Genomic DNA, 27,762 nt, shown 5'->3' with positions numbered 1-27,762 from the left:
CCAAACAAATGTCTAAGGGTCGTTTTTTTTCTCCCTAAAAACACGGTTACTGGGATAATGTATCTCCCGGTGCTGCAAAACTGACTTCTTCTCCAAATGAGTCAAGAGTCCGAAAATAGCAGGTGTAACTAAGGAAGCGACAGCAGATTTCCATTAACGATAACATTATTCATCGTTCATTATTCATCAATTCATTTAGAAAACGTCAAAATGCCGGTGCCACTGGCGTAGAACTTCGTTAAAAATGAAATTTGAATTTTCGTTCATTTGAGAAAGAAGACAGGTTTGGAGTAGAGCGAAGTTTGTTAATTCAGTAACCGTGCTTTCTGCAAAAACAAGAATAGTCCATAAAATTTTCTTTCTGACAAAGCACATAATAGCTCTTTTGATTTTAAGTGGCACTGCTACACGGTTCTGCATTAAGTAAGAAGAGCAGTAGTGGTGATATTTAAAAAAAAAATTTAGGAAATGTACTTTTCAATCTCGTATAGATCATTCACAATCGTTGTACAACATTGGGTCCCTCATATTGCATAAACCTGTACAGTATGTAATGGGAAATATGATTATGTGCAAACGTCCATACAGATGGATATGTATCTACTTTTTAAGAATGGTGTGAAACTTTAAATATAATTCTCTCAGCACACAATTATGCATTTTGGTGACTTTGTCGTAGCATATATTACATGAACACTAGAAATATATTTTTTTCTCTAACATATATGAAATGTGCATACCTTTTGCTGCCTCGAAAGCTTCGTCTTCCGAACCCAGCTTCATGTAAATGTTCTTCAGCGGTGTCTGGCTCCAACGAGCCCCGGCCACCATTTGTCCATGCCATGTCCATTAAGCAGTCGAAAAAAGACGATCGCTGACAAACAAGTCAAAACAAAACTTAGCAAATAGAAAGGACTTATAGGTTTTTTTAAAAAATTATAATAATAACTAAACAACGAACACAACAACTAAATATATATACATAAGAATAGCTGCAACCAAACTAATAAAAACATATTTTTTTTGTAAAAAAAAGAAAATATTTTATTTTTTTTAAAAAATAATAGTTTTACAGTAAGTTATATTAGTATTACTTAGTTACAATATCTACATTAGATTTACTGTACTTACAGGTGCGTCTACTTGGAGTACATACGACTCTAGTGAAGTCAATGTAGCGTATTAATAATACTTAATATTTGTTTAAATATTAAAAGGATTAGAATTATCATTTTAATTTTGAAACAAAAGAACATAAAAATAAATAAATAAATAAGTAAAGTAATGTAGGTACATATGTAAGAAAAATCAACAAAATAAAACGTTAAAAAATGGAGAGAAGCTTCAGTACAAAAGAAGAAAAACATAGATCTGGTAACATGTAAGTACACACACACACACACTCACACAAGTTCAAAGAGCTGCATCAAATAATAACATATTTCGACAATAAGATACGACTCCATCATAATCATTCAAAAAATGTAATATATTTGCGTTTTTGAATCCCTTGCACGGAATAAGGATTCTTTTGGTCTAATTCGTACCCCATCTAAAGCTACCGGTGTCTTATGTTCCTACGTATTAATTAAATCTAGCACTCTATCACTACCTACCTTCTTTAATAAAAAAAAAGGTATATATATATAATTTTATCTACATCTATCATCTCAATGAATCAAAAGCTTAAACTAATAAATATAGGGCAAACATTATCTAATGTACTGTAACTAGATCTTTCACATGCAAATATAATAATAATAATAATAATAATGAAACATTCCTCATGCCATGCAAAAGATACAATAATGAAGAAAAGGTGTTTTTTATGTGCTATATTGATGTTTTAACTTTATCTTTTTAAACAGAAAAAGGAAAATAATATATATATTTTCTCTATATAAAATTGTGCTTTGAAAACTTTTTTTTTCTTTTCACGATCAAATTCTGGTTTCAAATTTTACGAAGAGAAGTAGGAAATTATACAATAAAGTATGACTTAACTAGTAACCTGCAGGCATTATGTACATTTTTTTATTAATGCCGTGGCTAATTAGCATTGACTAATATATTTATTTTGCAGTAAAAGCTATACTTAGCCGGGAAAATGTATATTGCTTTAAACGATGACAAAGCTGTTATGAACTGCTATTTTTTTGTGATGCTTAACTACCATTATAAGTTTGTTGAATATTGGATGATGCCTCTTTCTAATTGACTTTTATATTTTTTAAAAAAATCGCGATATTTTCAAAGCACTTTCTAAGTTTGAGAAAAGAAAAAAGAAAGAAAATAAATAAAGAAAGAAAGAGACAGATTCTATTGAAGATTTTTTTGTGTGTGTATTTCGTATGTGTCTAATGAGTATGTAAGTGTGAGATTTTGATTATTGTTGAACGAATTCTGTCTTTTTTTAAAGATTCTTTTTCTTTGACTTCCAAACTACGCTTTGTATAAGTGTAGTTAAGTCTTATTACAGCAACTCTTCCGTTCATCTGTCTGTCGATATATATATATATCTGGCGAAAAATGTTTTTCTGATATGAATTCAGTGATCAAAGAGTAGATTTCTCCATTTACGCCCTTATCTCTCTAAGAAAACCAAAAGCAGCAGATTTAACAATTTTCTAATATTGGGTTCTCATAGAGCGAAAACGGTAAGAGGTGTCAACAAATATGTCTTATATACAGAATGTTTTAAACAACACCGACAACGTTTTTGAGGTGATTCCTGATACGAAGATAGGACGAAAAGTATAGACCAATCTAGGAACACAAATACTTCCTTTCGGAGTTATAGGCTGTCAAAACATGAAAAAATTAAATTTATGGTCCATAGCTCCAAAACTATGGGACCTACTGTAGTCAGGTCAAGACATCATTTAGGAAATAGTATATGCCCTATCCAAATATTCAAGTTTCAGAATCCTGTGGTACTTCCGCAACAATTTTTATAGAGATAATTTGTGAATACTTCAAATTATATGCCTGTAGCCATGCTGCCTGTATAAAAATTGTTGCGTGAGTACGTCAGGATCTTGTAACATGTATTTTTGGATAGCGCGCATATTAGTTCCTCCGTAAAGTCTTGACCCGACCACGGTAGGTCCCATAATTTTGGAGCTATGGACCTTTAAACTTCATTCTTTCATAAGCATTTGTGCACTCAGGTTGGTCTATACTTTTCGTCTTACCTTGGGGTCAGGAATCACCTCCCAGACGTTGTCAGTGTTGTTTTGAAACACTCTGTATATTTTATGTTCGTACATTTCTCTATATTTCTTTGCATAATTGCTCTCTGGGGTCCAATACTGAATACTGAATGAATGTACAACTTCTGGTTTCTTTGGAGGAGAAGAGCGAAGAAGAAACTTATTTTTTTGTAGATTCAAGCGTCTCAAGAATAGGTTAACCTCACACTTATTCCTGTATTGAAAAAAAAAAAAAAAAAAAAAAAAGAAGATCGATTTCCAGTTTCAATATCACATAGTTTGGAAGTCTATCGTAATTTTATAAAGTAAAACGAAATTCGATTTTTTTTCTTTTCATTTAATTAAAAAAAGTGTGTTTTAAATTGAAGAAATTGTCTACAAAAAAAGGCTTAAATAAGTAACTGTAGGTGTAAAATTTCTAAAGAATACTACCGCATCATTGGGAGGACTATGATCAGCTTTATCCTGAAAGCAAACACAAATCATTATTTGTCACATGTGATTCTTCTTTCACACTAATTTTTGTGTTTCCTGTATTTTTTTTAAAAAAAAAATAACTTGTTGCACACAATAATGCTGGAAGTTATTATATACTTTTTTTATTAAAAAAATGTTGTAAACAACACATCTACAATATCTTAAAAAATATAAACTAACACTGGCCCATCTAATGTGTGTTACACACCACTACATTGTCTTGTTTTAAAAAGAAAGAATCAAAGACAGTAAGGAAAACGAAGACATATTTAAGATTAAGTACGTAAAAGATATAATAATAAACGATAAATTTACATTCTGTTTATTGTTTTCATAGATTCTTAAACATGAGTGTAATCTTATATATAATGCTGAATATTTGTGTGTTTATTTGTTCTTATGGAAATCTACATAATTGAACCGTTTAAAATGAATTTTGGACTCAGGGAGGATCGTAAGCTATTTAGAGCTGTTTTAGGCTTACTAGCTGAACTGTGCTCTCTACACAGCGCATCATTCCCATATGAGCATGAATCTCCCTTTTCATTCCTCACAACATCTGTACATATCCCCTTTGCAGATAAAAGTGAAAGACTTCTTGATAAAAATCGGCAAAGGGATACCATAAAGGGAAGATTTTTTTTCGATTATTTTTTTCAATATCTCACACCGTTTGCAAGATTTGAGCCTACTTCCGGTTGGAGTTTCTAATTCATGTATGATCAGTGTTTTTTTTTTCCTCTTGCATGCAGTATGTAATAAGCAAATACATTACACACACAATAAATTATAATGTCAGTGATATATGGTGTTCATTTGGCAAAATACTCTTAGATCAGAGAAATAGTTATCCTTCGTTTTTCATTCTCATTTGGCTATGAAACAAACGCCGGATAGATATACTAACCTCGCATACAAATGTGTGGTGTGGAATATATAACTCATAGGATATGATGTTTTACTTTTTTTAAATTTCAATCCTTCTAGTGTACCCCTTAAAATGTAATAAAGAAATAACGGCTTTTTTTTTTTTTTTAAATATTCAATTAGAACGGAACAATCTACACAAAATTTGTAATCGATCAGTGAAAACGGCATCATTCTAGAGCTTGTGGTTTCCGAGATATCATTGTCGAAAGAATTAGCCACAAACATATAAACGTCCACAAACATATAAATTTTTCTTCACTACAAACATATAAACATAGCATTTTAATATATAGATCCTAAGGGATGGTGGTTCAAAATTTATGCCAAAAGTAAACTATTTTTGGAAGTCCTCAAGTGAAGGAGATAAAACTCGGTATATAGGATCCTCATTAAAATAGCTGGACACGTCTCCCAGCATTTTTGAAATTCCGTTTATATGGGGACAATTTCTACAATATTTTAATTTTAACAAAAGAGACACTCACCAAAGCTTAAAACTTTACTTTATTTTAAATTATAATTTGTAACTGTTTCGGATATCTAGCATATCCTTCTTCAGACACGATCGAAATTAATGAAAATACAGACATATATATAAATGTTGTTATAACAGAGTTTAAATTCTTTAACCGTCATATATATAGTCATTGTTATAAAAATTTTTAAATTCTTTTAATAGTCATATATAGAGTCATTGTAGTACTTTTTTATTTTTATTTATTTATTTATTTATTTTTCTTATTTATCGAGGCCTTCAGCCAATCCTGTAAGTCTTCGTGTTCACTATATATGACTATTAAAAGAATTTAAAAATTTTTTATAACAATGACTATATATATGACGGTTAAAGAATTTAAACTCTGTTATAACAACATTTATATATATGTCTGTATTTTCATTAATTTAGATCGTGTCTGAAGAAGGATATGCTAGATATCCGAAACAGTTACAAATTATAATTTAAAATAAAGTAAAGTTTTAAGCTTTGGTCAGTGTCTCTTTTGTTAAAACAATTAATCCAAAGCCATGAATAGTCTTAATATTTTAATGTTTCATTTTGTATTCATAAATTGAAACAAATAAAGAAACAATTGAGCCGTTTAAAATAAATTTTTGAAATAGCTGACTTAGGTTGACTTGCGTTTTTATAATTACAGTTTGATTGCAAAGCATAGTCTAAAGGGTGAAAGATATTTAAATTTTTCACAATGAATAACGGCTGCACCGTTTAAAATCAGTTTCTGAACATATTTAGCATTTGGGTGAAGCCTTGTTTTTATCATATTATATTGATTTAAATACGCATCCTAAAGGAAAGAAATGGAGTTTACATACACCTTTCAAATATCTTCATAAACCTATTCTTCGCGTGCGACATTTCAGCTAGTATGTCTTTATAAATCAAAGCAAAACAAAATGTAAATTACGTGAATGTATTAGATAGAAAACAACACAAGTTGTGCTGGAGATATTGGAATGAATTTCAGTTTACTTTCTAAGGAAAAGATTGAATATTTAAGTATAATCTTTTGTTTTCATTGGCTGTCTTTGATTCTTTAATCACTGATAACAACTAACATTTGTCAACCATTGTGTGGAAACCACATAAATAGCACACAGTTTGTATTTTTTTTTTTTAAAAAAAAATATTATTTTGAAGAAACATCTAAAAATTGCATAGTAAAGGGATAGCTATGGCAAGGGAGAACACTGTCTATTTAATATTAATTAGAAAAAAAAGAACACATGCATTCAGCACTAGTCACTTACACCTACACAACTAATATGCACGGAGTTTATAGGAAAAAAAAACTTCTTGTTACAAAAAAGCTTTTTACATGATAAGGTAAAAACAATATTTTATATTTTAGACCATAAGTTTTAGATTCTTTAATAAATGTTATCTACATAAGACCCCTCTCTTAAAAAAAGAAAGAAAAAAAGAAGTGTTTATTTTCTCTATACTATCTCACCTTTCTACAAAGAACTATTTGCTGGGAAACTTAATTGAGGAGATAAACATAGTATAACATTAAAAAAAAAATACTAAATACATTTCACTCAGCTTAGTACATTCACTGTTCGATTTCAAATACGTGAAAAAAATATTATTATAGGAACTTCATTCGCATTTTAAGTTTTACTTTTATCTGTCTTCTTGCTAAGTAAGAAAAATCACAAAATATTTATTAATTAGTAATCACCTACTATGAAAAAAAAAATGTTTCATATATAAAACAACGATGGTTTCTTTTAAATTTCGAAGACATAATTAGTGTTCTACTTGCTTCAGAGTATTCCTTAGTTCTAGAAAATACACGCCTCTATATTACTAATTTCAATTTTTTGCCAGATCATAAGTATATGGCCAAATTAATTATATAAATATTTGTGTCTCCAAACATTTATATATCCCTAAATAATATACAACTTTAAACTGACAAAAAAAAAAAAAAAAAAAAACCTCAATTGAATTCATCCATTTTTAATGTTTTAAAGAAAACATACCTAAACAACTATATATACAAAATGGGATCTAAACTGGCTTTCAATATGTCGTCAAAATCGTTTTGCAATTAATTTATAATAGCTCCTAATAAGTCTTCTTTATCTCATGTATCCTATTGTATTGTTAGAGAAAATGTTTAAAATCTGGATAATTGAAGTCATTTATGAAGGATAATGCGTGTCTAATATTCTAAATTATTGAAATCCATTAATCTCTATTGCATTCTAAATTACAAATTTCCACAATTAGACAACTGGGTAGTTTTCCTGTTGTTTCATTAACCAATATACCTGCATGAAATACTACACAATATGTTGTACCTGAAAACCAGTACTTATTAGGAAAATTGAAGGTAAGAATATTGCCTTTCTTCTTTTATTAAAATTTGTTTTATTCAAGTTTCACTTGTTAAATTGCATTACGATCTAAAAATATAAGTAGGATAAGAGATGGCGCTGTAAACCTAAGTATTGGGGAGCATTCGCTCTCCATTTTTATTCAATTTTTAATATTTACAATTTATTACTTTTGACAATTTTATTGTTTAGTACTATCTTACAACAATGTCTTTCAATTTTAATACTTTCATGCGACGCTTATCCTTCCTTATTACATTAGCAGTGTGATAAACAAGTATATTTAAAACAGGCAAATTCGGCCATTTTGACACGTGCCACTTTAGTACTTTAGTATATACTGTATATTTAATTCAAATAATTTTTATTCAAAACAAATCTAGTGAAGCAATCCACATGACTATATGGCTGGGACTATAAATCTCCCGTAAGGGAGAAAACTGAAACTGAAATATAACTATTTAAATCGACTTTTCTTTCCTTAAGTTATAAGACTATCATTCGAATTCGCCTGGTTAAACAGTACTCCTGAGATCTTTGATAAAACTGTTTTTTCTTAAGTTAAGAATTTTTGAACTAAGTACCTGTTAAAATTAAGCCTTATTCTGTTTTTAATTTGTTTAGAAATTTTTGCTTGCACTAGTCATTTTTGCTAGTTATCAAAGCACTTGTATTTGTAAATAATAACAGAAAAAAAAATTGTGAAGCTATTAACTAACTTCCATTGATATTTGTAACGTGCAGGTCCCGCGTAGTATACTCACTAACATTCGCGCCTTCGGTGCGAGCGATCCCGGGTTTGATTCCCGGTGGGGGCACTCGGTCGAAAAAGTGTAAAAAGCTTTTTCAGGCCATCCATTCCTGAATGGGGTTTTCCTGGATTTTCCTTATTCACACCAGGCAAATGTCGGAGTAGTACCTAACTTATAGGTCCCAGGCCACTTCCTTCCTTCCTCGTTTCCTTGGATAGTGTGATTGCTGAGGGACGTTATCCTTCGTACGTGACGGGTTAACATGGCCATACGATAGATGCCGAAAGCCTACAAATCTAAAAATCCTAAATCCTTGTAACGTGGCACATTATGGCGTTGTGAAAAATAGTTATTCACAATTTTTATTTGTATTTGCTTATTTAGTTTTTTTATATTTATTTTTCTTTTCGTTTTAACGTTACTACAGTAAAATTTATGTTTGTAACTAACTTGAAGATTAGAAAACTAAAACAAACTAATTCATAAATTAATATTTTGATAATTCTTAACTAATTACTGCACATATATGTTCATAATGTTCAACTAATCTGGTGTTGAGTTAAGAATTAGGTGCAACGTCTGAAGACAATTACGGTTTTTAATAACTAAAGCATTAAGAAGTTAAGTGTATTCACATTTAAGCCCGAAGATTATTAATGAACTAGAATTAAAATATTTTTTTCGAAATTTTAAATAAAAACGAAAGTAATAGTTTACAATGTTCGATTTCCATTTCTTTTACTGGATGAAACAGTTCCTGTAAGTTTAAAGCTCTGCTTTTTCTTTCTTTATTTCTTTCAAATTATTGAGAAGTTTAACAGAAAATAAACTGATTAGACTCGTAGTACTTGGAAACGTTCTATTAAGCAAATGGTTATTGTTTCTCAGACATTTTTCATGTTAGCAACTTAACTGTTAACAAACAACTATATGTATTGATCACAAGCAATAACTCTAAACCTTACTATTTTAGTTCATACGAGTAGGCTATCACTACGATACCACGAAAAACGCTATTGCTCTCCAATTTTGTAAAAGTTTAAAGAAATAAGTAAAGAAGAAAAAAATGAATTGATGGATACCAGTCATAAAACATTTTCTAATATTGTCTGGTATTGACTATTTATATCTAACTGACAGATTTAATTGCGAATTAAAGTATATATTCTCGAACGCTTGCATATGTAAAGATTTCAGATACCCTAAACTAATTAAGACTTAGTTAGTGGGTTTCATTATGTCTCTCATTAAGGCACGTAGGTATGTTATACACGTAAAATAAACGTAATAGTTACAGTTCTGTACAATAAAGATAATTTCTTCCAATAATTTCAGCAACTTAAAATAAATAGGGCTGCAATATTTGACAGGATTTTCTTTCTTCAAAATCTTAATAGTAATTGGCACATTTATTTTATTTATTTTTCAATATTACGCCTCTCAGTTGTGCCCTAAGGAGACTATGAATAATAAATATTGATAATTAAATGTATTGTGAAAGGACAGTGTATTACATCTATACTGTGTGAATGACATTCTGACAGATCTTCCGACCTCTGATCAATGCTTAAGACCACTCGATTAAGTTAGCTGACTATAAATTTTTGTCTACTTACCGTTACAGATTTTCAGTTTTCTTTTGGGTTATGATGATATTTTTGTTAGTCTATTTACATAAAATTTTCGTCTTATTATTATTATTTCTACGTTCAATCATAACTTAAAAAAAAAAAAAAAAACTTGGCGTGACAGTCCAATTTGTAAGCCTAAACCTGCTCCAGCGCCATCCGCTAGCAACTGGCTGAACTGCGTCCAGACATGTTCCCCAGTTTTCCTCACGACGATGAGTGGATGCCGAAAATTGTGAAGCACCGGCCGAGAATCGAACAAGGAACCACGCGGATATTACTCTAACGCTCTAACCACCAGACTATTAGTGTCCCCCCCCCCTCAATCATAACTCACTTATTTTGTATTTACTTCCCTTGTTATTTTATCCTCAAAGATGGCAGCAGAGTTTAATTGCTGAAATTATTATGATAAATTCTTCCATATTCTACTGAACTGTAAGAGTTTCATTTTACATAATTATCTTCAATATGTGTTCCGTTAGCATTGTTGCTCACTACACTGACGCTGAACTAGCTATACGGACGACTTAAAGCCAAAGTGATATATAAAATCAGTTTTCCAGAAATTAATATTACATAGTTTTAAAGAAAACGTCTTTTAGAATTAAACAAAATAAGACTCACACCACCGTGGCTTTAATTCATTCATGAGTTTGTATCGCATCGCATACAAGTAACAAATTATTGTCTATGAATATTAACATCTGTAATACCGTAATGTAATAGAAGTTAGATTAATTTTAAAAGATTTGTAAAAAAGAAACTTACTGGAAGCCCAGTTGGTTGAATTTGGCCAAATCTTGTTGTTCTCCAGTTCTCCAGTATGAGTAAACCAGCATAGATCTTGCCAACAGTCATTTTACCTTTAGAAAGTTCTGGAAAAGATTAGCACGAATCAGGAACACACGTAAACCCTTCATTCTAACTTGTACTTGATCTTATTGAAACATTGCTGCACTTTATTCGCAGTAAATCTGCACAAGAGCTTAGTGCAAGGACAATTGTTTCTTCGCTTGAAAAAATGAGCACCTACTAACGCACTAATCATTCGAAAAAAAATAAAGAAATAATTACCTCGAAAACCAGAAAGCATACACAATCAAAAATATATTAGAAGCATAAGATTATAAATATATCTTTTTAAGAAACAATTGGCCTTGTACTAAACACTTGTGCAAACTTAAAGCGAACGAAGCTTCTTGGATGATCTTATTTCACGGAAGGGGAGGGAATATGTTTGATGAAATTTTGTTTTTCTAACTACTCTGAATCTATCCAACTAATTCAAGTCAATCTTTTGGTTTCAAGCGGCAATATAAGTGCTTTAAGGGTCAAAGCAAGGCAATTTTCCCGTCATTTCGGTTTCTTGTAAGTTATTCAAATTTGAATACAAGTCAATATATTTTTTTGAACTAAAGGTTATTTTGTTTCGGTTTTAGTAAAGTAACTTCAGTATATCCTGAATATAATTCTGAACCTGTAGATAGACTGAATCAGCTGAGGTGTTCATTGTTAAGGAACTAAGTAATGTTTAATTCATAAAATGTTATTTTGTACTTCTTTACGTGTAATATTTGATTAACAATTTTAAAAAGGGCAGAAGAATTAACGAAGAACGAGGAAAAATCAGCTTGCTTTGTCGAAGTGCATTTTGTTTTAAGAGGAGTCAAAAATGCACTAGATTACTTCATGCATTTTATCAAAAGTACTTAACAACACTAGATAGCTTTAAAGAATTTCAGCTACTCTACTGAAAAATATGGATATTAGAAGGCAGGGAAACTACATATTTTCTAGCTTCGTGTTTACATTTTAAATGAAAACTTTTCTTTGTATTAGCCAAGAAAGAAGTAAGGTGGAATATAATGCAATAAAATTAACTTTTACTCAAAATTCCTTAGGATGCATAAAATATTTGCAAATCTGTTGTCAAAAATTGACATTTTCAACATTCCAAATCGACCCAGAAAGGTCTTATAAATAACATAAAAGCTTGGAATGAGGAAAAATCGATATATATCTCGCAAGGCATGCATTGTTTTGAACTTACTGGAATATTTTTATTTTGGTATGCATGAAGCTTCAATCCATTACGCAGATATTCAAACTTTATATACTTCGCCACGTAAAATAAGTCATAAATAAATAAATAATATATATCATGAAAATAAGTTACGACTATCAAATTTGTGGCATTCTGAGTACCAGGGCTGCCGCAGAAATCTATTATTATTAAGCGGAGAGTTGTAAAGTTGATTCTACTACATGCCATATTGCCTTGGTTGTTAGTGAACCAACTCAATATAAGTAAATTTTTCGAATTTCATCCTACTAAATTAGTCTACCAAGTCTTTCATGACTATTTATTAATAGTATTGCATATACTTGCTACTGTTCTACAGGAGGCCAAACGCGAAGGGGACTCAAACGAGCAAAAGCAAGAAGCTTCTAGAGAAACATGCAATGGAATTTGATTGCACACGTACCTTCACTCTTAGGGACAAGGATGTCGAGCATTTTCTTAGCATGCAACGGCCAAATTGTTCTGATCGTTTCCCTAAGTTCCTCATCTGCTTGATCCATTTCCTCGGCTATAAAAAAAAAAAAAAATAAATTAATAAATAAATTAGTTAATAGTATATCACATTTTCACACTTTCGATCTTCCATGACCTGTTTATTCCCATTCAAATCTGAACAGAACATATCAGAATCTTTTTATAGTTCCTGCAATCAAGACTGTTTAGAGTTTTTTTTTTTTTTTTTTTTTTTTTTTTTTAACTATCACTCAAGTAGCAGAACTTATATTATGAGAAGTCAGGCTTTAGTTTTATTGCCTTGAACTGTTAAAACTTTAGCATAGAAAAGGTATGAATATTCATAGTATTGATTTGGAAAAATGTTAAATATTCACATTATTATTATTATTCACACATGTGGAAATGATTTAAAAAGTTGTAACTTAAGCTAACTTTACAGTTATTGTAAACTATGGTAACATTTTACTGTCTGTTGTACACATTAACCGCATATTCTGAAGTTAACCATTTTTTAAGTTTATAAGAAATAGAAATGTTAAGGGTTAACAATGTAAGTAGAGAAAAGAGAGTATATGAAGCAACCAATTTCGCCTGAGGAAGGGGTGCAGCTTGATCTCGAAATATAGAAGAAGAAAATAACACAATTTTTCCCTGAGAGTTTTGGAAATTAAATAATTCGGGTTTCCCAGACCCTTTAATAGTTATTGATAGCTACGGACTTAGGCTAAGAATTACAGAGTCTCCATTGTCATCCCATACCCTAATAGCTGAAGAAGGGAATTAGCGTCGGCTTTCGTGGAATTTTCCGACTTCATGGAACTGCTTTGGAAAAACGCTATAATGAACTTCAATAGTAATAATGGGAATTCAGTACCCCAGTGCTTAAAGGAAATTATCTCTTTTTGGCAAGCAAGAAGACAGAGAAACTATATACGTTAATATCTGTTTTAGTGTATGTAGTGATTCCTGTAGCTACACTTGATTAATAGAAAAAAGATCTTTTTTCTCAGCAAGGAAAGTTTCGATGGCTAATGGAGCCTGTATCTAAATTAATTACTATCCATTATACTTAATAGAAACTCCTTTATTATTTTCTCAAATATTAAATTGCGATATTTATAGAAATTCGAGACTGTTTTTTTCCCGATTTCTATATCTTTTGATAAATCACTTACTATTTACAATCTCCTTGCTTCATAATTAGAATAAAATATTATTTCATTTTCAAGAAGTCAAATGATATTCTCGTTTTTGTGGTGGACATATGGACATACGTAAATATATATGTATACATACGTATATATATATATATATATATATATATATATATATATATATATATATATATATATATATATATATATATATATATTGTTATTTCAGAATAGTAAATCGTGGGGCTAATAGGGAAGATTATTTAAACCACGCATTATGTCTTTTCGTTCAGTCTATTGTTTTGTATGTTCTCTGCTGTTTCTTTTATTTTTATTTTACAACCAGAAATTTTGCAGAACTACCTTGTAGGGAAAGTGGAAAAACGAGTGGAGCGAAAGACTAAACAGTCAAAATATAGAAACAAAAGGTAAGCTTCAAATTATATGTAACATGATCTCACATATTTGTAAACTCAATCTGTATTTTATATCTGTCAAGGGAGTTGAACTTCAAATATGCTTTCTGATTTATTCTGCATGATTAAGTAATTAATTTTGATAGAAAGTACAAATCAGTCGTTTGTTAGTGATTGTGGCTATACCATGACGGAAGTGAAGCACTTGAGAAGTTATTTGATGAGGCAAATAATGCAGTCATTTCTGCTATCAACCTAAGTGCAAGGTTTCAATAGTGACATTTTCTGTCCTAAACAATACATCTGCTAAGTAAGGAAATCATAGGCTTGTGTGTGCTTAACTTTATTTTCTTGTAAATACGTTTCCTTAATTTTCTTATCTTTCATCCATTTGATCTTTAAAAGTTCCTTCTTTCGGAAATATAAAGATAGCAATTCCTTCCTTGATTATTTATAAGTCAACGTAAAACACAACCATGGTAAGTGTTACACACGTATCTCATATCTTTAGAATCTACCTGGAACAAATGGGTACCGGAAGCATTTGCGGAAATACGCCATGGTTGACTCATCCATATTGGCCTGCCTGCATGAAAATAATCCCAATATTTTCACGCAGAGTTAAGATTAATTCTCAGAGACCATGATGGCGAATGTACATGAACATAATTTGCATGTATTATGTTTTATTGTTTATGTTTGGTAATATTGCCAAATGATGGTTGTCACGTGACAAAAAAAGTCATATTGATCTGTTTACTCAAGGAATACACTTAGTATTTTAACATGGTTAAATTCATTTTCTGGAGACCAAAATGGTGATAAGTACATTATTGTAATTTTTATGCATTAAATTTGATTGTTTCTCTGTGGGGGACTTCGTATTTATATACAAACTCTATGACAGTTATTTCCATTTACATCTCCCAAATGTATGCCTTAGGTGTTGGATTTTACGATCATAGGCAAGAAAAAGAGAAGTTGAGCCTAAGGGGGAGGGAATATAGTAGCTGGAGTGAAATGAAACAAGGTTGCCAGTATTCGATTAGTGAGTCATCTATCTGCAAAATTATTGACTTCATTTGGTTTACCTGTCACCAGTGTCTTGCATCAAGAATAGCTTTAGTGCTTTTTTCTTGCTCTGTGTGAGGACTTACTGAGAAACCAAGCAGAACTATGACATCACTGAGTAGCTAGTTGGAAATGACTGTGTCCCTCTCTAAGTTAATTTAGTAAATGGTTAACAGAGAAAGTTGATCGTTAAATACCAGAATGAGCATAGAGGGAACCCTCACGAACCCTTGTTGCTTGTAATTTTACCTATCTGACTTCCTTCTTGAACCGCCACTGATATAAGTTGAATATTGTGTTTATAAATGTATATAACTTTATTTGAATAATGCTAAATTTTATTGTAACATATTGAATATGGTAGAGGTTTTAGATCTTCACAATAATGTACTAGACAAAATTATTAGTTCAGAAATGCTAAATAAATAAATAAATAAATAAATAAATAAATAAATAAATAGTCTAACTTTATTACAAGAAACATCTCAATAAACTAATCCTAAATCCTAATTCCTTATACTTACCACTTCTCATCTTAATGCTCAGATTTTCGCGAATGAGAGCAAACAGTGTGGTTGTGAAATTCACTCGACCATCGTCGTCAACTGGCATATTCATCCGGATTAATTTCTTGTAAGCAAGTCTGTTGGGACATTTGTTGCCGAAACCAAGAGGCGGATCCATGTTTTTTAACATATCATACATTTCAGTATAATGAATTTTACCTCTGAAATAATAACAATGACAAAGAATTAAGATCGAACAATATGCATTTATAGATATACTTAGAACAGATATGAGGTAGTAATAGGTTGAGGGAAGTATCTAAATAGAAGATATTGCTTTCAGAAACCAGTGTAGATGAAACTGTTCTTACAGATTGTCCTGTGTTATTTCCTCACCATCAAAGGGGACCGTTAAGCCGGTTACACATCATCAAATATTGTATCAAATGTTTCAGCAAACTGGAATTTGAACGTGTACGATACCCAGTTCTTTGCAACTTTTGAATTAGTTACAACATTTTGATACAATTATTCTAAAATAAAACATGTTCTATTCCTATTCAACATTGCATCAAAGAAAACAAACGAAAATCACTGTGCGGTGGCTCTAAACGTGGACACGGGAAGCAAATAATTGAAATGTTTATTGATACCTACAAGCAGCATCCTGGTTTGTATATCTACAAACATAAAGAATATTACAATAAATACAAACAAAAAGAAGCTTTGGAAAAAAAATTGGGCTGAAGTTAGGCTGACAAAGCCAGACATTACAGGTTGGTAAGCGTTCACATTTCACACACACAGTTCATATTTCTGACTGCTCGTTTATTTTAAGATTTACGATTCAAACAGATTACTTTTAAATAACTGCCTGAAGAGAGTACCGTGTTCCACTCTATGCCTAACAACAAATGTAACAATTGAATGAAGAAATGTAAACAAACAAGCAAAAAGAAGAGTTTTGTATTTGTTCGTTTGTAGTACGTGTAAAAGTTTTCACTAAATAACTATCAAATGTAAAAGTTTTCACCAAATAACTATCAAAGATAAGTTGGATACAACATTTGATGGAAAACTATGACCATGTATAATAAGCTTTAGAGTAGAGTACTTCTTGATATTGTATTTATGAATGATAACAAGTGATAAATAAATTTTGGATCAGAAATTTGTCAACTTTTTCAGGTATACTGTTTAAGCTTATCAAACACAAATCAGTCAGTCAATTAACCAATGAATTGAAAGGTAAATCTCACAATATTGAAATTTTTAGTGGTGCAGTAGAATCTAGATTAGCCTCAGTTACATAGGAAATGTACAATTTAAAATACAAATAAAACCTACATTATATCTCCTTGATTCTACATATAAGCAGCCAATTAACCCTTTTAAATTCTGGCTTTTATAAGGTAAATTATAGTGTTTCAGTGAAGCAGCTTCAGAATCATTCTTGTTTATTTTAGGATTATGGTTCGTAGCACATTCTCTTTAGAATAGAACAGTATCTCAAACAATACTATTCATATTTCCCTACCATGTCCCTGAGGCGGGAAATTTTGAGAGATTTTTTTCTGAGAAAAAAATTCTTTTTCAAATTTTAAGCCCCTCTGGATCCCCCTCACCCCCTGTGTTAACACACAGATCTCAAAATCAAGTGAAGAATACTCAAGGACATATTGAATGTGTGTATAAAATTTTAGGCTTCTATCTTGAAAAGTAAGGTAAAAAATATTTACCAATGTGCTAGGTAAATATTTACCAATGTGCTAACAGTATCCCCACAATACCCCAGATTCCCATATAACACATGATCTCAGTTAAAAATTCCTGAGATATCCCTATTTATTCTAGGATTATGGTTTGTACCTCATTCTCTTCAGAATAGAACAGCCTTTCAAACGGTACCATTTACATGTCTCTATCATGTATCTGAGGCGGGAAAATCTAAAAAAAAAAGTGATTTTTTTTGTTAAAAATTCTTTTTGCCCTCTGGACCCCCCTGTGTTAACCCAGAAATTTGAAAAAATATGAAAAGTACTAAGGGGTGCTCTGAATGTGTGTGCAAAATTTAAATCTTCTATATGCAAAAATAAGCCCGCCAAAAATAATAAAAATAGGCCTGACAGAAAATTATTTTTTAAAGTTATGTCTTCATCACACCCTACGTTTCAACACAGAGAGAAGTGAAACCATTCGTAACGTGTTCTACAATACCTCCATACTTGAAAAAAAAAAAAAAACGATATAAAAAGCTTTATTAGTATTTTTTAAAATTGAACAATGAAAATATCCTCGTAACGTAAAAATATACAATAGAATTTAAAAGGGTTAAGAAATGTTTACAGTACCAATTTCAGTGTGTTTTACCCTAGAGTAATTTTTGATCTCTATCAATATATAATATTACATGTAACAATCTCATCAGTTTTTCACGAAATAAAAGTATGTGAGAAATGTAAGAATAAGGCACGAACTATACAAATTTAATACCTATCATCCACTGAAGTAATATCTAGTTAATTCAATATTAATGGGAGTAAGATTTTACTTTAAGCGATTCAATCATTATAATGAATAAGTTTCTAAAAGGTCGAATCATTCAAGAAATTATCTATAGCAAAATCTTGTTACAGTGGGATCTATTGAAAGCTACATGTAAATCATACAAGAATGAAATAAAACCTCAATACATGTAACTCTCTTTGCATCCATATCATAATGTTATTATTAACAAATAATTGCCCATTCACTACATCTCAATAAATTATATGTGCTTTAAACGTACGTACAATGCTTTTGTATTCTTATTTTATGAAGTTATGACTATTTGTTTGCACGCAATATTACAGGTCATAAATTTATTCTTTAATAATCTATGTTGTCATTATCTACCATCTTCACTTTCTATATGAAGAAATAGATGTGTTATCTGTTAGTGTGAATGGAATTCGAAAATACAATTCTGAGAGTAGCATTTCGGACCTGAGTTGACCATGTGTGAGTTTATATAGATATTTGAGGTCACTGATTTTATGATGAGTGTCAAATATCGGAATATTTCGTGTTTGTAACAGTTTGTGTTTTGTCATCGCATATGTGGGAGGTACTCTGAAACGTACTACTGCAACGGAGAAGTTTAGAACTGAGTTTAGCCGGGATAGGTTTGTAGGAGCTGACATTGTCCAGATAGGTGAAACAATATTCCAATTTCGGAGAAATTATTGCCCTGTAGAACGCTGCTAAGGAAGAGAGGTTCCTTATCTCTGTTAATCTGTACAAAAGTCCTAGAAGACGCATTGATTGTTTAGTGATAGTGTCTATATGTTCTGTGCAAGTTAGTTTTGTGTCAAAAGTAACTCCGAGATCCTTGTGATTATTGACTCTCATGATGGGCGAACCATTTATGTTTTATGAGGTGTGTACAATATTGTTCTTTACGGAAAATGTTATGGTTCTACTTTTATCGGAATTCATTTTTAGGAGCCATATGTTACACAAAAGGAAAAATTATCTTTGTCGTTTAGAAGTTGCTCGGAGTCTTCTGTAATGTTCACTTTTCTGAAGATTTTGCAGTCGTCCAAATTTTCTGTTGGAAGTTGAGTTGAAGTAACTAGCCAGGTCATCCATATACAATATGAATAAGAGTGGTCCAAGTATACTTCCTTGTGCTACTCCAGATATTACCGGTAGAGTTAGAAATCGATTCCACCAAGACGACTCTCTGGGTGCGACCTTGTAGGTAGCTTTTCAATATAGATAAGAGTAACCCATAAATATCAAGTTTATTGGAAATTTTGTAAATTAGATAGGAATGGTTAATGAATCGAAGGCTTTAGATAAGTCGAAATTGATAGTGTCAAGTTGTGCATTGTTGGAAACACTATTTATAGCATTGTTAAGCATGTTACTGAGATTAGTAAGGCAAGAACTATTTGACATGAAATCATATTGGTCTGTGTTAATATATGGAGAAGTGAATTTGAAAAGTCTGCTTTGATAATTTTCTCGCAGATGATGGATATGTTTGAGAGAAGCGAGATAGGACCGTAGGATAACACGTGATCTTTTGGTCCGGATTTCTAGATAGGGGATACAGAGCTGCTTTCCAAGAGGAGGGAAAATATCCTTCTATGAAACATCTGTTAAAAATGGGCGAAAGCGGAAAAGAAAATATGCTGGAACATATATACACACATATGTACCTATCCATTTTTATATATGAGCGCTTCGGGAGAACGCGATGATATGTCGCATTTTCTAAATTTCGAGTAAATTGGAAAAAAAGATTCAACATTCCCATTCAATTCGATGCAACGATGTATACTAAAAACTCTTCCTCTGCCGATCAATTTCACCGGAAGTGGACTTACCATTATGTTCACCCGAGCCGCTTATATATAGATAGATGAAAATAGTATACCTAGTTTTACAATAACTCAAATACATTTCTAATTTATATATTATAGTCAGTATTGTATAATCTTTCATGAAGATACTTACGTGGCATTTGGATCATATTCGGCCCAAATACGAACAAATTCGTCTAAATGATGAGCACCAAGAATCGAGGAGTCTCTAGTTAAATAATCGAAATTATCCATAATGACGGCTACGAAAAGATTTAACATCTAGAAAAAAAGAAAAACACACATATGAAGAACTAATTTTCAAAAATATTTTCTGACATAAAATTACAGTTTCTCATTACGAATTAAGCTTGTATTGAAATCTTAATGATAGATGCAAATGTCTGAGTTTGTGTGTCACGCTATTATAATAAACAGTTTTGATAATAGATGTCGTTCCCAGCGCTATTCTAATAATACACGTCGTCTCAGTTTGTACATCATACTACCAGGGCAGTCAAGAAGTTCCCGGAATTTTGTTGCAGTCCTTTATTGCCACAATATAAGTACACAATTACCTAATCACCTTCAAAATAGGTATTCGGAACACACACACGTACTTGCTCAACTGCTCCTGCCATTGCTGGAAAAACAGACAAAAGTTCTCTTTTGGTATCTTCCGCAGTTCAACCGTCACTTTGGTTTTGATCGTCTACTACGATGGCGAAACAGGTACCTCTGAGGTCAATTTTTCCTTTAAAGCATTGTCACTGTAAACTGTTGTAAGGCTATTGAAGTCTTTGAATCAGATTTTCCCAATTCGCACATGAACCTGAGGTTTTGCGCTTTGCTTGAACTACAACATTGCGCCACTAATCACCATGAACTCCTACGTCCAGTTCCACTACTTGTACACTGCCTGTTGTGACCTGTTCACAATTGTCAAATTCATGATTAAGCAACCTAAGGACTTTAATGTGCAAGAGTCAAAGTTATTGCATCACAAATGCCAAAACTAAATCATTCCGGGAATTTTTTGACTGCCCTAGTACTTCTGCAATTGAGCTTGAAATTGATTGCAGCTAATTTTAAGCTGAAATCAAAATCCAAATTTACTTTCCAGAAATGGATTAGCTAACGATAAAGCAAAACATTGAGTTTACTAGAGTGAACACGTTCTTTTACAACATTCATTTTGTAATCAAATATGGGTTCTGTATTTTAACCGATGGAAGCATACAGTTTTTTGGACCCATCATCGTGAGGCAATTAACGAATTGAAAGCAGGCGTAATAAATTCTGGTATATATATATGTAACTGGAAATTACAATATATCACAGTTAATTTTGCGCCATCTAGAAGATCAATACAACTTGATGGAAGTTTCTTTTTAAATTAAAGACTTGTATGATTGAATACAAACTGATCATATGATAACTAATTAATTCTATGGCCTATGGAACCCGGAGGTTCAACGCTGCGTTTACAACAGCTCTCTACTACTACTTTTATCCTTAGCCAATTGGATCCAGTTTCTATTTATATTCCTATTTCTGCGACATCCATCTTAATATTGTCCTCCCATCTGCGTCTAGGTCTTCTTAATGGTCGTTTGCCGATTGATCTTCTAGTTTAGACTTTGAAAGCGTCCCTACTTTCTTCCATTCTGGCTACATGACCTGCCCACCCGAGCCTCCTAGATTTGATGACCCTAACAATGTTTAGTGAACTGTTTAAATTATGCAGTTCCTCGTTATGAAGTTTCCACCATTCTCCATTCCCGTTCCTTTTTGGTTCAAATATTCGTCTCAAATTCTTCAAATACTTTCAGTCTAGGTATAATGACCATATAATGGCTACTTGATTTTTGTTTTTAAGAAAATGAAAACATCAGTGTACTCACCAAAAAAGAACAAAAGAAGATAAACGATACAAAATAGGCGTAAGCAAGATTGGACCCGCATTCATCTTTCTCCTTATTCGCTTTCACGTCACAAGGCCGACCTTTGATACACGATAACATGATATTAGGCCAGGCCTCGCCTGTAGCACACCTACAATTGGAAAATATATTAGAAACAGTCCAAGAAACTGAAAGTTAATATTCTTTAAAGTTACCTAATGCAACTTTTTGTTTATCATATTTAAGGCCATGTAACATACATGTAAAAGAAAATCTATGTACGTAGTACCATGCACATAGAATACTGTTAAAGAAAATCTACATAAACTATATTTCATCAAAAAAAAAAAAAAAAAAAAATGGATAAAATAAAGTTGAACATATGTATAAAAAATGGATTCATTTACTATAACTAATACATAGCTACGGAATAAAATCTAACTATAAGTTTTCAAGGAAATTATGTTTCTTAAAAACATCACTACTATCTATTCAAGAATTATCTTTTTTTAAAAAAAAAAAATATTAAGTGGAAACACTGCTTTTAAATTCATTTCAGTTGAGTAACAAATATGAAATTCGCCATTATTTTAACTTCAAATCTTTTTAAAGAGAATTTACGAGCTCTAGTTTCATTTGTTTTCATATCATTTTTTAAAGTACAAATTATAGCAAAATCATAGAACAGCGTTATAATTTGACTTCCTACTTATTTTATTTACTCACTGCCAAAGGCGTTCTTTTGTCTAATATTCTTTTTATCAATACTTTCCGAATAACCCACCAATGAGAATAAACTTCATCACATTTTATATTACACCACTTTATCCTTCATTTACAAGAAGCTCTACATAAAATAAGCTGCAATTTATTTGAAATTTGATTGGAAGTTAACATTCTAAATTATGAATCAAATTTTCTAGTGTAGTTGAGTCGTTAACAAAAAGGATATAGTAATTTAAGCATTTTAGTAACGCTTTCTTCAAATACTGAAAGAGAAATAGACCTAATTTCGCTAGCAGACTTTCAGAGGAAAGAAAAAATTAAGATAGTTCAGCTAGAGTTCTGAAAAGTCACGATAATTGGAGTAATTTTTAGAAAAAGTTTATCATAACAGGTATGCTTTGTGAATTTTATGATTTTAGCACGTATGTTCACAACACGGAAAAGTTTATTTATTCTACAAATTTAACACTTCAATCTACTTTAAGTGAATTCTTGGACGATTGAATGTACATTTATGGATTTAGAAAAGATCATAGAGAAAGGAAGGTAGAGAGAGGTACATAACAAACACGATAATAGTTTAGCGCTTAGAGCAAGGTTTAACAAGTTATGGTCTTCGATGGACGCTCTTGTTTGTGATGAAAAGGTGAATATTCAGAGAAATGTGACCAATTTGATTTAAATACGATTATCCAAAGCGACGGAATACGACTTTATAGTATTATAGTATTTTATGGACACTCTGTATGTATCTTATGGTACGAAATTTTATTTTACATACCCGCATAGTTTCCTACCTGGAAGTTCGTTTTTATAAGATATAATATTTGTTGTTACGCGGACAATAAACATCTTAAATGTTTGTTATATGTTCATAAGGAAGAAGAGTAAAGAGTTTATTACGCTATCAGTATATAATTCAAGAAAACTTACGTCCAAAAACGACAGTGAAGAATTATAAATAATATTTTCTATATTAGAGTAGTTTCCAAGTATCAACTGAATTAGATACACGCTAAAAATTAATTTTTCAGAACAATAGTTTTATATATGGTCCTCAAAGGGTTAATGCAGTATACCTAAGTTGTTGGTTTGTTATTTTCAGAGTTATAAGTTATAAATGCGGAACATATCGGTCAATATTCCCTTTGAAACTATATTTCTCTTATCACAGTAGAGACCCTCCTCATAGTTCGTTCGCCCGACAGATTTCCTAAAGGATCTTTCAAATAAAAATATACATCTTACGAAATGTGAATTTTCAAAATAGATTACCGAATACATTATTTTAACAAACTTCCAGGTACAGCCTGCGAGATCAGTTATATTGAAATTAGAAACAATAATTGCATCTATAGGAAAGCAAAGTATTTAAAGATACCATTCCGGCATTCGTCTTGCAAAATTCAATTGAATAAGAAGAAAAAAAGAGGAAGAAACAATTCTTGTTAAATCTTAGTCAGAATGACCTCCGATAAAGAATCAAAAATGCTAACCACTAGCCTAGCCTACAACAGTTTGAGTGTTTGTTTTAATTACAAGATAGCTATCGAATCACGTTGAAACATCGTTCTTGGACTATAAATGTGATTCACTCAAAAAAAAAAAAAAAAAAAAAAAAAAAAAAAAAAAAAAACAATGAATACCAGGATAAATTTAGTAGATTATCAGTACTAGTACCAGAATTACTAATACTAGAAAAAAAACATAAATAAAAAATAGAAGTTCTGGAATTGATTCGTATGAAACATTGTAATGTTTCGTTTATTTGTAAGGTATTTGTGAAATAGTCCATGATCTATTTCAAATAACTTTGGAGACAGATACGATTAGCTTAAAGTTTTCAAAATACTTTGTATATATTATTATGTATATTCTTATTTTGTACTAATTGCTAACTTACTTTATGACTCAAGAATTCTGAAAGATTATCGACTTAGAAACAAAACTTCTTCATTGAAATCCATTCTGTGCCAAGCCAATAAACTCTGCACTATTATTACCTATTTGCCTCAGATTAGGGTGGCCAGATTCTGACAAGCGAAAAGTAGGACACAAATAAAATATATGATAAATTACTGCGTAGGCAGTACGCATGTCCTTATTTCCTTTAACGTTAACCTTAAGTTAATCATTCATTTTTGTTAATAAGAAAAGTACTGAACAAAAGTATTGAAGGAATTCAACACAACTCCAAATGCTTTGGTGAATGACAAAGTGGTTTATTTTTATGGACGTACTGTGAAACTTTGTGTTGGGATAAATACTTTATTTTTATCAATTTTCAGAGCGCGGTATTATTTTAAGGAACGAGAGCAAATTTAGACCGTGCGAGGAAACTTCTAGCATTTAGGCAACCCATGACTTCTAACTTGGTTAGCATCACTGTTGTAAGTTGAAAAAGAAACCTTTCCTACGCTACTGATACCTCAACAATGTATTGCAAAACAATGGTTTGTTGATTGTCCTTCCCTAACCTTTTAAGGAGTGTTAAAAATCACAGCAGTTCATTATTCAGGAAAAGTGCCTGTGATTCAAAATGTGAATAAAGAATGAAATATTAAAATATTGCAAATAAGTTAACTCAGTACATTTCGCAGGACATTTTAGAAAAGAAGGACATTTCTTGATTTTCTAGACGTCTTCGCAACACGCAGGACAGTTCCTTGAAAAACAGTACCGTGCAGCGGAAATCAGTACGTCTGGTCACCCTACCTCAGATCCTGTTTTATATCATCCTACCATGTTCCTTTGGACTTAAAAGCATATACATCCAGATGTAGCAAGAACGAGTTTCAAAGAAACAGACTTACAGTCAAAATAAAAACTATGTAATACTACATTTCTTCAATTGTATTAGAATTACGGAACTTTATAATTCTCCATTATTACGTTTTTTTGCGTGTATTTACGTATATTTCTGTCCCAGAAAAGTTTCAGGTAATATTTTATTAGATATAAACATTATTATGAGATCATATACCATATCACCCTGAAGTTGTCAAATTGACCGATTACTAATAACATTTACAACAATATTACATTAACAATTTTAAATTACATCATTAAGGGTTTTTATACGATAGGATAGTATCTTCATTATTCTTTTTAAAAAGTACTAATAAAGGGTTTTACTTCGCTTTTTTCAAACCTGGAGGTATTGTAGAACACGTTACGTATAGTTTTACACCTTTCTACGTTGATAAATACGGGTGATGAGTCATAACTTTAAAAAATAATCTTTTGTTAGGGTTATTTTATTATTTTTTGGTGGGCTTAGTTTTACACCTAGAAGATTGAAATTTTGCGCGCACATTCTGTGTACCCTTTGGTATTTTCCAGATTTTTTTCTTAGATCTTCCCGTTAACACAGGAGTTCAGAGGGGCAAAAATATTTAAAAAAAAAAGATATTTTTAACAAAAACTCTCTTTTTATCGTGTTTTCCCCGCCTCAGACACAAGATGGAGACATGTGAATGGTATCGTTTGAATGGTTGTTCTATTTTAAACATAATAAGGCACAAACATGATCCTAGAATAAATAGGGATGATGCTGTTGCTGCTTGACTGAAAATCTATAATTTACCTATAAAAAGTCATAATTTAAAAGGGTTGAATATATGGACTTAAATTTAGTCTCTCATTGATAAACATTTCAGAGTTCCTAAATTAGATTCTAATACTTAATACAGCTCTGAAATACTCTGATATATTTATTACATGACTCATATTCATTAATTTGGTAAATTGTTCTTGAAATTCACATGAAATTTCTAATTTTATGTCTCACTGTTATGCTCTTTAGGCTAAAGGAGATGGATAAAGCGATTGGTTATGGAATAATTAGGAGAATGAGAACGTGGGAGAAAACTTGAAAACCAAGAGAAAACCTACGGACACGAGATTGTCCACTGCAAACTAGTGGCCGAGGATTGACTCAGCGGCCTCTCACACCAGAAGTGAGCGTTCTAGCCACCGTACCTCTTTATATTAGGGCAATTCGAAAAAAACAAACCCTGCGTTGCGAGATATGGCCGGGAAGAGCGACGTCAATCTTGTGGCGCTGTGTGTAGTAGTTCAATAGACAGCCAACAGTGGAAGGAGAAGGTTATGTTGCAGTTCATTTGTCCGCTATAACAATTGAAAGTGAACGCTTTAATAGAAAAACCCGCCAAATGTGAAGTGTGTGCGATAGTACGATTTCTGAGTGCTAAAAAAAAAAAAAAAAAAGAAAAAAAAAAAACAATTCATTGCGAATAGTGTGGTGTTTACGAACCAAATGTGATAAGTGAAGATGTATTACGTGAATGGATGTCGCATGTTAAAAGATGGACGAACTGACGTACACGATGCCGTAAGAAGTGGGCGCCCATTTGTAGTCAGCAATTACCTTGTGCAGGAAATTGACAAAACTGTCCGTGAAGTCTGTCGGTTCACGACATCTGAACTTTCTGTTATATTTTCATGCACATGAAACAGTGTGTGCGAAACTTCAAATGCACTTCATAATGTGCATTTTATTTTCTTCATTATTTTCTTTTCGTGTTACACTTCTCTATTTATTTTTTTTTTACATTTATTTTAAATCGCATTAATACAATATTGTATATATTTTGCAAATGATTTGAGCCAACGTAAACCTTCCTTAAATGAAGTGATTCTTCTCTGCTGAGGGTAAGGACAAATAAAAAAATAAATAAATTATAAGACCATAAACTCCTGAGAAAAAGTTTAGGCTAGCAAAACGACAGATCATACCATTATAAGACCACAGCATCGATCAAACAAGAATTCATTGATACATTCTCTCTTGCTAGCTGCTATTAATGATTGACAAACACTTATTCAATCGTATTTTTCAAAACTTAGCGATTAGTTAATTACGTTGGAAGCAAAATCGACAAAGGAACTGGAACCAGTAAGAAGTACTGGATATGGTTTTCAAATCGATCAAACAAGCAGTTAGTCAAAACGTTCAATTGCAACTCACAATTTCTGAAATAAAACTTTTCATGGGTTTATTGTATTGACTATAATATTTTTAAGGAATCTCAATAAAGCAGAAATACAATTTTGAAGCTGGATTGCTAATTATTTTTATTCGTTTCAATTCCTGCTATATTCTGGTTTTTTTTTTTTTTTTTTTTTTTTTTGTTTGGTTTTTAAGAGCTCATATATAATAGTTAAGTGTTTGCCACATTGTAAACCTTTAATACAAGAAAAAAATATT

General features: G+C 31.4%; 1 protein-coding gene across 15 annotated transcripts in view; it reads right to left on the bottom strand.

The window, feature by feature from the left end:
- cac (calcium voltage-gated channel subunit cacophony) overlaps positions 1–27,762 on the bottom strand; it is a 1,271,727-nt gene that overhangs the window by 59,316 nt on the left and 1,184,649 nt on the right. For 10 of the 15 annotated variants that reach the window (XM_081764099.1, XM_081764105.1, XM_081764101.1 and 7 more), the window contains 6 exons: positions 21,807–21,957; positions 20,057–20,184; positions 15,572–15,774; positions 12,354–12,458; positions 10,636–10,742; positions 3,645–3,677 (listed from right to left, as the gene is read on the bottom strand). In XM_081764099.1, coding sequence (XP_081620225.1) covers positions 3,645–3,677; positions 10,636–10,742; positions 12,354–12,458; positions 15,572–15,774; positions 20,057–20,184; positions 21,807–21,957 — 727 coding nt within the window. The remainder of the gene's footprint in view (positions 1–3,644; positions 3,678–10,635; positions 10,743–12,353; positions 12,459–15,571; positions 15,775–20,056; positions 20,185–21,806; positions 21,958–27,762) is intronic. The other 5 variants (XM_081764112.1, XM_081764106.1, XM_081764113.1 and 2 more) reach the window with 3 other exon arrangements.

The sequence above is a fragment of the Thermobia domestica genome, chromosome 7 (assembly GCF_964235325.1).
Source record: "Thermobia domestica chromosome 7, izTheDome1.hap1.1, whole genome shotgun sequence".
Classification (NCBI taxonomy): Eukaryota; Metazoa; Arthropoda; class Insecta; order Zygentoma; family Lepismatidae; genus Thermobia; species Thermobia domestica.
The sequence above is the reverse complement of the archived record's forward strand: the minus strand, read 5'-3'. Positions and strand labels throughout refer to the sequence as shown.